The following is a 15,809-nucleotide window of genomic DNA, read 5'->3' as shown; positions in this document are numbered from 1 at the left end:
GGTTGAGTTTAAAGAATTTATTAATTTAATCAATTCTTTCTTAAATTAAAAAAAAAAAAAAAAAAAAAAAAAAAAAAAAAAAACGATACAGTTAGTCCAATTTGCTACAAACAGTCAAGCCTACATTAATAACAGAAAATTGTTATTAGGCTATTTCTATTTCATATTTCTGAAGTATTAAAAATCACATTTTTCATAAAAAGCTCATTTGTGAAGGATTTACATATAAAACACCGCCACAAAATTTCATAAATTGTTTGTTATCAAGCATTTTGTGGAAGATGGGAGTCCTGTAACTTAACTTGTAAATGCATTTCTAATGTAGAAATTTAGGGATCAAATCTTCCATTGGGTTTTCTAAGCTATATTAAACTATTCAATGATTTTTTATGAGATGCGAATTCTAGCAAAATCTACTATTGGATTAGATTTTAGTTTTATGGGCGAAGAACAAGATTGATTATTGGCCATTCTTGAGAGAAATCGTTTACACAAGATTTTGAGGTTCAGCCGGTAAACCCGTGGCTGCTTTTGGAAACTAGGGTTCAACCTCAGTTCAAATGGTTTCTAGTTAAATTGAAATTTCCAACGTGAGACTTTTTACTCGTTAAGGAATTAATGAAAGATAAAAAGAAAGATTGAATTTTTATAAACAATATTATTTTATTTTTTCCAAGTTGAGACTTTTATTTTGTTAGAAAGACTTCTTGAAAGTCTAACATTAAAAAAAAAAAAAAATAAAATAAAATAAAAGAAAAGAAAAAAAGGATGCTATACTTCCTTTAAGGCTGTCCAAGCCTTAGCCACCCGACCCAACCAACCAAACTGATTGGAACTAAGCTATCCACAGCTTGATCCGACACCTTTGGCAGCGGGTTTCAGTCCTTAGAAACCAACTCTGGCAGGTTGGGTAGCAGGTTTCCTCCTCTAAAACTTGAGTCACTTGACCCCACTAACAAACATTTCAAATTAGTTAAGGCCGAATCTACCTAGATTCGGTGACAATTAGGCTTGGTTCTACTTAGATACAACAACATTTGACTCTCATCCACTCAGATTCAGCCACATATGCTCAAATCCGGTGAAGTTTGGCTCTCCTTAGCTCATATTTGGCCAAGTTTTGCTCTCTTTTGTTCAGATCTAGTGAAGATAGATTGTTGCTTACCACCGCTTCTTCATTGGTTTTGACCGAATCGACCAATCGTCCGCTCAAGCCCAATCCTATTCGACTTATGGTGATTGACAGTCAATGGCAAGTCTCGTCTTCTTCCGGGTATTTGAGCGAGTTGAGTTTGGGTTGAGCTCAAAACTAACCCAAACCAACTTGTGAACTGCCGTAACTTCCTCATCTATAATCAAATACCATACTCTACCAATAGTTTTAAAGATGAATCTATGAGCTAGTGTTTTTGTTTTTGTTTTTGTTTTTTGTGTGTGTTGGCCTAATATTCATTAAGATGTTGGGCTATCTTTTGCTTGAGGTGGACTAGATCAAATCGGTCCTGACAAAACAATTAACTTTTAGAATGGTCAAGTTGAGTAAATGACATACCATATTCATATTAGTTGCCTCTGCCCCTTTGCCTAAGTATGAAGTGTTCTACAATTCTTTGGGGGTAATCTTATACTTTTGCTAATAATGATTGCCTTGGTAGATGAAGGCACACATGGTTTTTAGGTTCAGACTATTCAAAAAAATTGGAAAATAGTGAAGTTAAAAGTTATTAAGGTAGGATTTAGGTTAAACTGTGATGACATCAAAATTAATTTAATAGTTAATTATATAAAAAGAAATTCATAAACATATTAAAAACTTAAGTAAACATTTTTATATTATTTCAAACATTTTAACAAATTTTGACAACATTGAAATATTTTGAAAAGTTCATTATATATTGTAAGGGCCCGTTTTGCAGCCCAAACCCAAGTTGTATGATCTTGGTCCAGTGAGCCCAGTACAATGAATTTATAGAGAGAGAGTTAAAAACTTAGGCCTTAGTGAGTTAGACAACGGCTAGTACTGAATTAAATGGCAATCAAACACAAATAAGATATTCTGATATCAATGGACTTACAGTCCGAGGAGGTCTCATTTTTATAAATTGATCACAATTGGGTACAAGTGCAATTTAGATTGCTACAATGTTCTCTCTGATCAATTTTCCGATCCCCCTCTCATAGAGGGTCTCCCACATTATATAGCTCTCTTGGGATCATCTTGATCCTACACTTGTTGATCATTTGAACCCTTACTTGAGTGTCTATCCCATCAGACACCCTCTTTGGCTTCCTGTGAGTGGTGGTAACCAAGATAGTATTGTTCAGAGGTCTTCTCTACATAAATGCGACCAGAAAAGTAGCTGTAGTGCTTTTAATGCGATGGTAGCAGTTTTCCCTTAGATATTTTTGGGTTTCCTTCCTTCTCGTATGTTCATGAGGCCATCCTTATCCCTAGAGCCTCTTGGAGGGTCACTTTAATTGCTGGAATACATACTTGAGCTGCATTTATTATATCCGAGGAGGAGCTCCTACTCGGATCACCTTTCATTCATTTTTTACTAATGAGACTTTAAATTGGAGCCCCTCATAACTATTCATTCCTCTTCAGACCATTCAACGTTCTCGGATAAAGCCCAAGGCCCAATATATGATTTTGGGCCCTTATCCCTACAATAGCCCCTAAAAACTCCGGTTTTTCCCTCTCATTTGAGGAGAAAAAGTGGGGTTTTGATTTTCAAGAGACAAGACCATTTATTTCTCTGGCTCACACATGTGAAATTACCGTTTTACACGTCCCATGATTGCTACTGACGCTTTGTAGCCCGCAAGGCGTCATTAATTGCTCCAGGTGGCATTATGTTTCCTGCATCCAACGGTGAGGTGCCAATCCAATGGTTGATATTTTCCATAGAATTTCGAGCAGGATAACTCCCACTTAATTTCATCCTCTATATAAAGTTTGAGGGAAATCATTTTCCTCTCATTTCACATGTCTTCAAGCTTTCAGAGGTTCCAAACACTTAAACTCACAATGCTTTTCAAGCTTCCAAACTTTACTACCTTTTTTTCTTCAAGAGATCTTTGAAAACATTTTTTAGAGATTTCAAAGACTAACACTAGTACTCACTCCCGTAAGTTTCTATTTCTTTAAATTCTTCTTCTTCTCCTCGACCAACTCCTCGGCCTTCTTTCTTTCCAAAAAATTTCTTTTGTGTCTTCTTAGTTTGTTCAAATGGGTAGGTTTAAACATCTAGTTGACTCTCCGGCTGGCATGGAGGGTTTTAGGGCCAAATACCATATCCCACAGGGAGTGGGCTAACAATATTGTCTTCCAGACCGAATACTTACCAATAGAGAGGAGGGTGAAGTTGTCATTCCAATGATCACCTTTATAGAGGGAGGAATGACACTTCCCATGGGTAGGATAACCAGAGACTACCTGCTTAACCACTGGTTGTGGCCCCATCAGTGTGCCCCCAACATGTTTAAAGTCTTAGGAAGCGTAGTTGCTCTAAACGACCAGATGAATTTAGGGCTTACGTGGCACGACGTCATTCATATGTACGAGTGCCATTCCCTTGCTAGCGTGGGATATTACCTCAAGTCCTGGTCTGAAGTGGTTAGACTAATATCCTACCTTCCTAAGTCCAACAAGGGCTTGAAGGACGATTATCTGATCGTCTTCGGAGAGTGGCATGACGGTCTTCATTGCCCAGTTCGGGCGGAACACATAGGATTAGGTCCCTTGGCAAGGACTTTAGTCTTTTAAGTTTTCCTTATAATCGTGCTTAGCACTTCTTCTCCTCTGATAGTGGTTTTTACTGATCTAACCAACATTTTCTTCTCGGATGTTTTTGCAGATAAAAATCATACCGCTCCGAGACTCAGTTTTGTCAATGCGCCGGGTCTCAATAAATTGTTGCGGTCTAAAATATTCATAAGCGAGGGTGGTCTAAAATATTCATAAGCGAGGACGGGCAACTGCGAGCCACTTACCTGATATTAGAGTAGGAGCCTATCTCATGCATATATCAGGATGCCAGTCAAGCAATGAGGGCTGGTAACTCTAGGCTAGCTCGGATATACGTCTCCAAGGCGGGGTTTTTGGCTCGGAGAGATCTTCCTTTTGTTCAGTTGCCTCTTCAATGAGTTCCTCAACAGGTAGCTACTTTGAGAGAGGAGTTAACCTTTTCTTGTCACTCCCTCGATGCCGAGATCGATCAGTTTCGCTTCGAAGAGGTAGAAGGAGCGCCAGAAAAGCTTGTGGAGCTCTCGGATTCTGAACATGAGTCCGACAGATTTTCTGTAGCTCATTCTCCGAGGCTTATTATTGCTCGGGTCGATATTAGCTCAGAAGTCGAGGAAGAGGCATGGACTTGAAGCCAAGGACCGGCTTAAAGGGTTTGCTGGCGAACAGGAACAAAGGGTTAACTTCAAAAGAAGTTCCCAAGACCCAAGTTCCTCCCAATCTTCCTCTTCCTCCTCCCCTACCCCCTACTGACCTCGGATTGAAGGCCAATTCGAACTTAAGGAAGAAAAAGCCAGTTGAGGAATTGGAGGAAGGTGGGGTGACGCTTCAAAAGGGCACTAAGCAACAAAAGAAAACTAAGGATCCCAAGGACGAAAGAGCCAAATCAGTGGAGAGCCGAAATGAAGCTGAAGTGTGTTGAGGGTAGTGCTCTTGGGCCCCTCGGCTAGAGGTGGAGGGTGCTCCCATTCCTTAGGATGTCACAATCTAGAAGTCTCAAAGGGGGTACACCACCATCCTCACCGAGGCCTTAGAGCAACCTCTTCTCCTCTCTCGAAACATGGAGGGCCTCAGGCGTACTAGGCAACCTGACCTTTTCATGTTATTGAAGAGGGACCTTGCAATGGTAAGTCAATCAATACCTTTCTGAGTTTAACACTAGGATGCATATTTATTCATATGTATATATTTGATCACTTTGCTATTATCATGCAAATCACTCAACAAGTTTATGTAGCCGAGGAGTGGGTCAGGAATGCTCATGATGAGGTTAAAGTTGAGGCCCACTCCCGTTTTGAGGTTGAGAAAGCTCTCGGAGCCCTCAAAGAAGAGCACACACAGCTGTCCAAGAAGTTGAAGGGGGCAGACAAGGCTCGACTAAGCGCCAAGGCTGGCCTAAAGACCACGGAGAGCCAGTTCGAGGATCAGCGCCAAAAATTGCATATAACCGAGATAAACCTGGCCACCAAAAATAAAAATGTTTTGGATTTTAAGGCGGAGCTGTAGAAATCCAAGGATGCAGCTCGGGTGGCTAGGGAAGCCGTTAAGGCCACGGTGAAGGCATCCTACGAATGTGGGGTGCAGGACACGGAGACCCGGCTGGCAGAGGAGGTTGCCGTAGTGTGCAGGGACTAATACACCAAGTCATGGGGAGTAGCAATGGACCGGGCGGGAGTCCTTGCAGACTCCGAGCTGAGAGGGTCAAGGATATCTTCTTCCCATAGGATATTTGAGAAATTCCGGATACGGTCCCTCTTCTCGAGTAACTCCCTACCACCTAAGCTCTCCCTCTTAGAGTGGGTGAGAAGGCTCAGCCTTCAATGAAGGCCAAGCCCTCTGAGGATGCCTTTACAATTAGGGATGTGGTCTCCCAGGCCAAGAGTCCTTGTAGACTCCGAGCTAAGGAGGGTCGAGGATATCTTCTTCCTAGAGGATATTCGAGAAATTCCGGATACGATCCCTTTTCTCGAGCAACTCCTTACCACCCAAGCTCTCCCTCTTAGAGTGGGTGAGGAGGCTCAGCCTTCAATGAAGGCCAAGCCCTCTGAGGATGCCTTTACAAGCAGGGATGTGGTCTCCCAGGCCAAGGACGCAGAGCTTAAATCTCAGGCTAAGGGTGGCAAGCTGAAGGCAACTGATTCCGAAGAGGGCCCTTGACTAGTAGAAAAGTAGTTGTAGGATTTTTCTTTATTATTGTTTTTTTTTTCTTTTCTTGTGGCTTCTGCCACCACTTGTAATGCATCTTCCTTTGACTAATGAATAGACTTTTCTTTCTATTTCTTGTGTCTCTACTTTATATGCTTTCAAGTTTAATATTATTGCAAATAAGATTGAACTGTTGCCACTCTAACTTTAATAGAAACTAATAACAATACCCTGCCACTAGCTTAACTGATTTGACTAAGTGCCAGCAACAAAGAAATTTACCCCATATTTGTACTGTAACCTGATCCTTCTGCCATGAAGGCTGAATCCAATAAAGATAAGTACTCTTCATTCTACCCAACACTTGGGTAAATAATTAAGGACTTTAGCTTGCACAAAGCCAGCTATCCGAGGAGTCAGATATACTCCTAGATCTGTTTTAGCACTAAGTGAAAAATAAATAAGTATCTCAGTGTTAATATTTAGCAATATACCATCAAGTATTGATTTCCCTTAAGTATGCGGTTTGGGGGATCAGATATTGAATGTTAATTTCACCCAAGTATACGATTCGAGAGACTTGACATGCCTTAAGATCTGTTTAACACTTATAAAGATGTCATTGAGTGTTAATTTCACCAAAGTATGTGGTCTGAGAGACCTGACATAACTTAGAATCTGTTTAACACTTATAAAGATGCCATTGAGTGTTAATTTCACCCAAGTATGTGGTCCGAGAGACTTGACATAACTTAGGATCTGTTTAACACTTATAAGGATGCCATTGAGTGTTAATTTCACCCAAATATATGGTCCGAGAGACCTGACATAACTTAGAATCTGTTTAACACTTATAAGGATGCCATTGAGTGTTAATTTCACCCAAGTATGTGGTCCGAGAGACTTGACATAATTTAGAATCTGTTTAACACTTATAAGGATGCCATTGAGTGTTAATTTCACTAAAGTATATGGTCCAAGAGACCTAATATAACTTAGGATCTGTTTAACACTTATAAAGATTGAACAATGGGAAGTATAATGCCTTTATACAACAAATGAACATATTGACAAAGGAAACTTTCATTAATAATAATACATTTTCAGGTTGTTTACATTCCAAGGGCACAATATTACATGCTCATCTAAGTCTTCTAAAAAATATGCTCTTATACAAGCCATCGAGGTAATGCGATATGGTCCTTCCCAATTGAGCCCTAACTTTCCTCATGCTGGGTTCTTTGCAGTACCTAAAACTTTTCTCGGTACCAAGTCACCAGGCACTAATGGTCTTAGCTTTACATTGGCATCATAACCTTGCTTGAGTTTGTGTTGGTAGTATGCCAATTGGACCATTGCACTTTCTCTTCTTTCTTCAATAAAGTCTAAGTTCTTTTCTAGCAACTCATTGTTACTGCTCGGATTGAATGAGCTGGTCTTTAGCATTGGGAAGCCAGTTTCTAAAGGAATAACAGCCTCGGCTCCATAAGTCATTGAAAAGGGAGTCTCCCCCGTTGACCTGCGAGGTGTGGTTCGATACGTCCACTAGATATGTGGTAGCTCTTCCACCCATTTTCCCTTCGCATAATCCAACCTCTTCTTGATTCCATTCACTATGACCTTGTTAACAGTCTCGACTTGTCCATTCCCTTGGGGATAAGTTGGTGTAGAATATCTATTTGTAATTCCCAAATCACAGCAACATCTTCTGAAAGATTTATTATCAAATTGAAGGCCATTGTGAGGGTGTGAGGGACCCTGAACCGGGTGACAATGTTTTTCCAGAAAAATTTCTTGGCATCCACATCTCTGATATTCACCAAGGGCTCAGCTTCAACTTATTTAGTAAAATAGTCCGTACTGACCAGCAAATACCTCTTGTTCCCTACAGCCTTAGGGAAAGGGCCAATGATATCTAAGCCCCATTGAGCAAATGGCCAAGGGCTAGATAGAGGGTCCTTTTGGTTGATGTATATTTGGTGAAAATCTTTGGCATTGATCACACTTCCTCTTATATTCATGCGCTTCTTTCTGCATATTTGGTCACTAATAGCCCCGAGTGATGGCTCTATGAGATAAAGATCTGCCTCCTGTATAGCTTCCACAAATCCCTCCATGTAATTCCTCAAGGAGCAGCTTTGATGCCTCAGGGTGAATGCATAGTAGATATGGCCTAGAAAAAGAGCGCTTGTATAATTTTTGGTCCTTGAATAGCCAAAAACAAGGCGCCTTTCTCCGTATTTTGTTAACTTCTGTTTTATCTTCCGGCAAGATGTCCTTTCTTAGAAATAGTACTATGGGATCCATCCAACTAGGCCCTACTCTGATTTGGTGAACATGAACCATCTTTCCCTTTACCTCTGTGGGTTTGCACAAGTCTTCTATAAGGATAACCCGAGGTAAGCTTTGCACCGAGGAGGTTACAAGCGTGGCTAGGGAATTAGCATGTGTGTTTCCACTTCTAGGGACGTGCAGTAGGTTGAAGGATTCAAATCCTGATTGCAAATGCCTAATTTGACTTAAGTACCCTTGCATCCTCTCATCTCTTGCTTCTAGTTTGCCCTTCACCTGGCCGACAACTAGTCTTGAGTCCGAGAATATCTTTACTACCTTTCCTCCCATTCTTTGAACCATGGACATTCCTTCCAGTAAAGCTTCATATTCAGCCTCATTATTTGTGGCTGAGAAGCCCAATCTTAATGATTTCTCAATGGTGAACTTTTCAGGTGAGATCAGAACTAGCTCCACTCTAGATCCCCTTTGGTTTGTTGCTTCATCAACATACACCTTCCAATACAAAGGTTCTTGCGGGGTAATTGAGCTAACCAATTTTCCATCCATGTGCTGCGCTTCTATCTTATTCTTAAACGGGGCTTCAGCGAACTCGGCCACCAAATCCACGAGGATTTGGCCCTTGACGGGGGTATGGGGCATATATTTGATGTCAAAAGCCCTTAGAATCGTACCCCATTTGGCAATCCTTCTCGTGTAATCAGCAATACGGAGTAGAGCTCTGAGCGGAAGCTGAGTTAGGACAACAACTGTATGTGCCTGGAAATAATGGGGGAGTTTACGTGTAGTGTGTACTACCGCCAAAACGGTCTTTTCCAATGGCAAATAACGGATCTCGACCTCATGCAGCGACCTGCTCACATAATAAACCGGCCTTTGTATGCCGCTATCAACTCGAATCAAGACCAAGCTCACAGCATGAGGGGCCATAGCAATAAAAAAAAATAGAACTTTATCCATCTCAAGACTGGACATGATAGGTAGATGAGAGAGATATTCCTTAAGCTGCTGGAAGGCCAAAGCACACTCCTCGATTCACTCAAATCCCTTCTATTTATTCATCAACATGAAGAAGGGTCTACATCTATTGTTGACCAAGAGATAAACCGGTTCAAGGCAGTAGTCATTTCGGTTAGCTTTTGAACTTCTTTGGGATTCCAAGGTGGCTGTAGATTGTTTATCGCCTTAATCTAGTTGGGATTAACCTCGATTCCCCGGTTAGTCACCATATAGCCCAGAAATTTGCCTGATCCCACACCAAAAGAGCACTTGGAAGCATTAAGGCGTAACTTGTATTTCCTTAGAATTTCAAAAATGTTTCCGAGGTCTCCCACATGCTCAGACACCACCTTACTCTTCACCACCATGTCATCTATATAGACCTCAATGCTTTTGCCCAACTGTGGTTCAAACATCTTAGTTATCATCCTTTGATAGGTAGATCCCGCATTTTTCAAGCCAAAGGGCATCACTTTTTAATGGTAATTTCCAGTGGGAGTGACAAAAGTTGTCTTCTCCTGATCATTTAGGGCTAGTGGTATTTGATGGTATCCTTGAAAGGCATCTAAGAAGCTCATCCAAGGATGGCTTACAGTGGCATTTACCAGCTGGTCTATTCGAGGCGTAGGGAAGGGATCTTTTGGTGCAGCCTTGTTTAAATCCGTGAAATCCATACATACTCCTCATTTCTCATTCTTTTTCTTCACTTAATAGATGGATTGACATTCAAATGGTGGCAAATGAAGTTTGGGTCCACCCCTAGAGCTTCATAAGCACTCCACACGAATACATCAACATTTTTTCTAAGGAACTCAATTAGCTCTTCTCTCTTTTGGGGAGGCAGCTGGGAACTGACCTGAAAGAACTTCTCCAGATCATTGCAAACAACAACCTTTTCTAGATCTTCACATTTCGCTTCCTCAGTTGATCCATTATCGGGCAACATTGGAGTTTTTGATTGCTATAAGCCCTTTTCAGCAGAGATCAAGGACTCAGCTTCGGGCCAATGTAAGATGGCAGCCACCATACACTGCCTAGCCATGGATTGACTCCCCATAATCTCTTTAACTTGGCCCTCTGACGAATATTTCACCTTCTGGTGTAGGGTAGAAGAGACAGCTCCTAAGGCATGACGCCAAGGTTTGGCCGCAATAGCTGTGTAGGGTGAATAAGCGTCTACCATAATGAAATCCGCCTCCACCACTTCTAAACCGGTCTGTATGGGTAGTCTAATATGACCTTTTGGAATAATAGTCTTCCCTTCGGAACTTACAAGAAGGGAATCGTAGGCTGTTAGGTCCTCAAATTTCAAATTTAGCCTTTTGTATAGGTCGGGGTACATAATTTCGACATCACTGCCTTGGTCTACCAACACTCTCTTCACATCATACCCCCTATCCTGAGTGTGACCATCAAAGTATCGTCATAGGGTTGGATGGTTCTAATCTTATCCCTGTCCGAGAAGTCCAGAATTGGTTGGATTTCTATTTTGGCTCTTTTTGTCTCTGAATTGTTGTCCTTGGTGGACAACCAAGCCACAAACATCACTCTGGAGGGACAAGAACCGGTCCTACCGGAAGCAGCAAAGATCACATTGATCGTTCCCAGAGGAGGTCTTGAAGAAGCATTTCTCCAGGGATCTGAACCTGTCTACTTCGCCTGGCCACTGGAATGGTGCAATAGCTGCTTCAACTTTCCTTCTCGGACTAGCTGGTTCAAATGGTCCCACAAATTTCTGCAATCCTCTGTAGTGTGCCCCTGGTCTTGATGGATTGGCAATAAAGGCTCTAGTTGCACCTCATGGGGTTTCCAGCCATCTTGTTCGGCCATTTGAAGAACTCGTTCTTAATCTTCTCCAAAACCTGATGCATTGGTTCTCGGAACACTGCATTAACCGCCTGGGTGTTGGCAGACCTTGACTGTCCAGTGAAATCTCTCCGAGGTCAGTTATTATTGAATCGGTCTAACCTGCAATCTCTCATCTCCTGAAGGATAACCTTCGTTTTACCTTTCCCTTACTGTTGGTCTTCCTCAACCCTCTTGTACTTATCAATCTGGTCCATGAGTTGGATCACACTGGTAACAGGTTTGCCAGTCAGAGATTTCCTTAAACTGTGCTCGGCAGGGAGGCTGACCTTAGAAGTATTGATGGCCACATCATCAAAGTTACCATCTATCTCATTGTACATTTCCTAGTATCTGTCCAAGTACGTTTTCAGGGTCTCCTCCTCTCTAATGGATAAGGACAGTAGTGAGTCCAAGGGCCGAGGTACCCTACTACATGTGATAAAACAAGAGCCAAAGGCCTGGGTAAGCTCCTTAAAGGAATCTTTGGAATTGACCCTCAAACCATCGAACCATCTCATCACCACAGGTCCCAAACTGGAAGGAAACACTTTGCACATCAAAACCTTGTCCTTAGAGTGGATAGCCATCCTTTGGTTGAATTGGCTCACATGTTCTACAGGGTTCGTTCAACCATTGTAAATGGTGAATGTGGGCTGATGGAATCGCCGAGGAAGTTTTGCCTTCTCTATCTTGCGTGTGAAAGGTGATTTGGAGATTTGATTCAACGCCTTGCTCATAGCGTTGTTTCTTAAGCCTTTACGAGGCAGGCTCTTGTATCTTTGCTTGTGGTGGTGCTCTTCATCGTAGGAGAAAGACTCGCTTGGTGGAGTTCTTGACCTTTGCCTATAACTAGCATCCTTTTCATCATTGAAGGAGACGTCAAAATTGGAAGGGTTTTGTTTCCGTTGTGCATGGTGCAGCTTCTTCTTTAAATTGTCAATCTCCCTTTGCATGGCTCTTTTGTTCTACTCTTGAGAGACGTGACTCACAACTTGAGAATGACTTTTACCAGTATGTGTGGTGTGTGTGCTATCTTCTCGATCTCGCTTACGTTCAAGGTTAAGGAAGTCATCTTGTCGCTTAGAACCCATGGATTCTTCTTGATGGGGACCTGATCCTACCATAGTTAAACGTTGTAGTCACTGTCACACAAGTTCTTCCCATAGATGGCGCCAATTGTAAGGACTCGTTTCGCAACCCAAACCCAAGTTGTATGATCTTAGTCTAGTGAGCCCAGTACAATGAATTTGTAGAGAGTGAGTCAAAGAATTAGGCCTTAGTGACTTGGACAACGGCTAGTACTGAATTAAATGACAATCAAATACAAATAAGAGATTCTGATATCAATGGACTTACAATCTAAGGAGGTCTCACTTTTATAAATTGATCATAATTGGGTACAAAGGCAATTTAGATTGCTACAATGTTCTCTCTAATCAATTTTTTGATCCCCCTCTCATAGAGGGTCTCCCACATTATATAGCTCTCTTGGGATCATCTTGATTCTACACTTGTTGATCATTTGAGTCCTTACTTGAGCGTCTGTCCCATCAGACACCCTCTTTGGCTTTTTGTGAGTGGTAGTAACTAAGACAGCACTGCTTAGGGGTCTTCTCCACATAAATGCGGCCAGAAAAGTAGCTGCAGTGCATTTAATGCGGTGGTAGCAGCTTTCCCTTAGATATTTTTGGGTTTCCTTCCTTCTCGTATGTTCATGAGGAACGTCTCTATCCCTAGAGCCTCTTGGAGGGTCATTCTAATTGCTGGAATACATATTTGAGCTGCATTCATCATATTTGAGGAGGAGCTCCTCCTCGGACCACCTTCGATTCATTCCTTATTCATGAAACTTTAAATTGGAACCCCTCATAACTATTTGTCTCTCCTCGGACCATTCAACGTTTTCGGACAAAGCCCAAGGCCCAATATATGATTTGGGCCCTTATCCCTACATATATATAATCTTAAAAAAAAAAATAGTATTATCTTAAATTAAAAAATTAAAAAAAAAAAAAAAAAAACTTTAATGCTATGTTTGGAAAGGGGTGAAAGGAAGGGAAACGAAAAGAAGTGAATATATGTCATTTCCTAGCAAATACTGGTAGTAGGTGCAATTTTAAATTTCAAACAAAAGGGCCACTCATCATCTCTTCTCATGAGAGAGAGCTTAATTGATTTAAAAAAAAAAAAAAAAAAAAAAAAAAAAAAAAAAAAAAAAAAAACCCTTTCACCTAAAGTCAGAACCCCACCCAATGCATCATTCTCTTTTCCCATAAGCCTCCTCCTCCCTTTTAATCTCTATTTTTTTCCCCATAACTTTCATGCGGCAAGATCTAGCAAAGTGGAGCTATCATCGGCAAGGAAATTAGAGCCTAACGAACGGGATTGATGGGTTGGGTTTATAGGCGAATAATAAGATTGATTATTGGCCATTCTTGAGAGAAATCGTTTACACAAGATTTTGAGGTTTAGCCAGTAAACCCGTGGCCGTTTTTGGAAACTAGGGTTCAACCTCAGTTCAAATGGTTTCTAGTTAAATTGAAATTTTTGGTTTTCTTATTTTAAAAAATTGGATTGGTGTTCGATTCTCAGTTAACCTGGTTTGATTGGCCAGTCTAGTCCGGTTTTAAAAACCATAAATGCGCTTTTACACTTTGTTTTGAAAATATTTTCTAGAAAATATTTTTTTCATTTTCAGAGGTTTGTTTGCATTTAAAATGTTAAATGTGGTCAAACTTGTAAAATATTTCAATTGATCGTAAAATCATTTTTAAAAAAACTATAAAACATTTCACGGACAAAATGGGCTTTTGCCCTTTTCGGGCAAATTAATTAGCCTTTTGCCCTTCTTCCCAAACTAAATAGGGAAATACCCCTCTTTTGAAAATCGAGTTTTTCAAAATCGATTTAAGCCCTATAGTGACGTTTTCAATGACCTATAGTGACATTTATAAAGACCTATAGTGGCGTTTTGTAACTTGATATCCATGAAATCGAGTTATAGGCAATTTTATTGTCTATAACTCGATTTCATGGATATCAAGTTATAAAATGTCACTATAGGTCCTTAAAAACGTCACTATAGGGCTCCAAATTTTTTATTTTTTTTTACTCGATTTTGAGAAACTCGATTTTTAAAAGAGGGGCATTTTCCTATTTAGTTTGGGAAGAAGGGCAAAAGGCTAATTAATTTGCCCAAAAATGGCAGAAGCCCATTTTGTCCAACATTTCACCTTTAAAAACATGGCAACATGTTTTACGAAAACACATAGTTGCTGGCTCCCCTGCTAGTTAATTCATTTGTTTCTCATGCTGAAGTCATCGACTCATTGTTCTCTCTCTTAGTTAATTCCGAAATGGACATTTGATGAATTAGCCTCATTGTGGTCGAGTCGGGTCAATGACAACTAAGTAAATACATGCCATATCCTTATCAAGTAATAAACTTTTTAATATGGAAAACGCTATTGCTATATTACTAATTTTAGTTCTAAAACTTTACAAATAGATGTGAATTGGTGTGGTGTCACTTCGAAAAAGAAATAAATTATTTTAGTAATTTTTTTGAATTGTTTTTAAAAGTTTGACTTATTAATTTGTAAAACTTATGTAGCTCAATGGCATAGTTTGATCTTCTTCACTAAAAGAATCAAGATTCAAATCCCCTTGCGCCGATTCTTATAAATTATAATTATTGAATTAATAAAAAAAAATGTAGTATCTTTTACATCACTCTATGTATATTTTATATATTTTAAAAACATATTATGTTTATTTTGGGTTACAAAAAATAGGTAACAACTTTTAAAATGTTTGAAAAAACATATCTAAAATTAATTGAAATTCAATAACAAAGATGTTTTAGTCCACAAGAGAATTTTCTTTTAAAATGTTCATATTTTTTATTGTAAAACTCAATTTTATCGTCCTTTTGTCTTTTGCATTGGCAACCAATAGACATAAATGATGCCCATCTAAATCTATCCTGAAATTTTATAATTTGATGTTGATCATTATGTTTATACACTATAATCATTATTGGTATTATATCAAGAGCCTTGTAGTTCAATTGATACATTCTAATATTTTCAACAAAAATATTTAGATTTCAAATCTCTCACCCCAACTATTTGGCATTACAGCATCCAACATCCTTTAATAGAAGTCTTCAACTATGATATATATATATATATATATATATAGAGTGCCAAGTTAAAATTGGCAAATCATTTTGATCCCCTACACAGTAAGTAATCAGCAAGTCAAAGTCATCTAACTTTGAAGTACTTCAAAAATAGCTAATAATTACATGAATCATTATTTTTTTTGTACCTTTCTCTATATATGTGACAAACAGACTATGTAACAAAACACAGGTTGCACTAAGGTGGGTACTCGAGCATGGGATGTGTGTCATTGTTAAGAGTTTCAACAAGAAGAGGATGAAAGAAAACATGCAAATATTTGATTGGGAGTTATGTGATGATGAGTTAGAGAAAAAAAAAAAAAAAAAAAAATCATCACTGCAGGGCATTCAAAGCTGAAAATTTTGTTACTGAAAAGGGGCCTTATAAGCCCTTGGAAGAATTTTGGGATGACGACGCATGAAACTTTATCTTCATCAATAAAAATTTTGTGCAATTGAAAAAGTAATTTCTTTAAAAATTGCATCTAGAAAGGAAAACAGAAATGTCAATAAAGATTTTATGTATTTTATATATGTACTTTATTGCTATAAAAAAGTACGTTATCTTGTTAAATGCTAATTATTAAGGCC

At 39.6% G+C, this 15,809-nt stretch overlaps 1 protein-coding gene across 1 annotated transcript; it reads right to left on the bottom strand.

Moving 5' to 3' along the window:
* Window positions 1-7,939: 7,939 nt before the first annotated feature.
* On the bottom strand, window positions 7,940-9,115 carry LOC126704007 (uncharacterized). The gene has a single exon (XM_050403050.1). The coding sequence runs from the start codon at window positions 9,113-9,115 to the stop codon at window positions 7,940-7,942; it is 1,176 nt and encodes a 391-aa protein (XP_050259007.1).
* Between the last annotated feature and the right edge of the window lie 6,694 nt (window positions 9,116-15,809).

This window comes from Quercus robur, chromosome 10 (assembly GCF_932294415.1).
Source record: "Quercus robur chromosome 10, dhQueRobu3.1, whole genome shotgun sequence".
In the NCBI taxonomy this organism is placed as follows: Eukaryota; Viridiplantae; Streptophyta; class Magnoliopsida; order Fagales; family Fagaceae; genus Quercus; species Quercus robur.
This window is presented reverse-complemented; position numbering and strand designations above follow the sequence as displayed.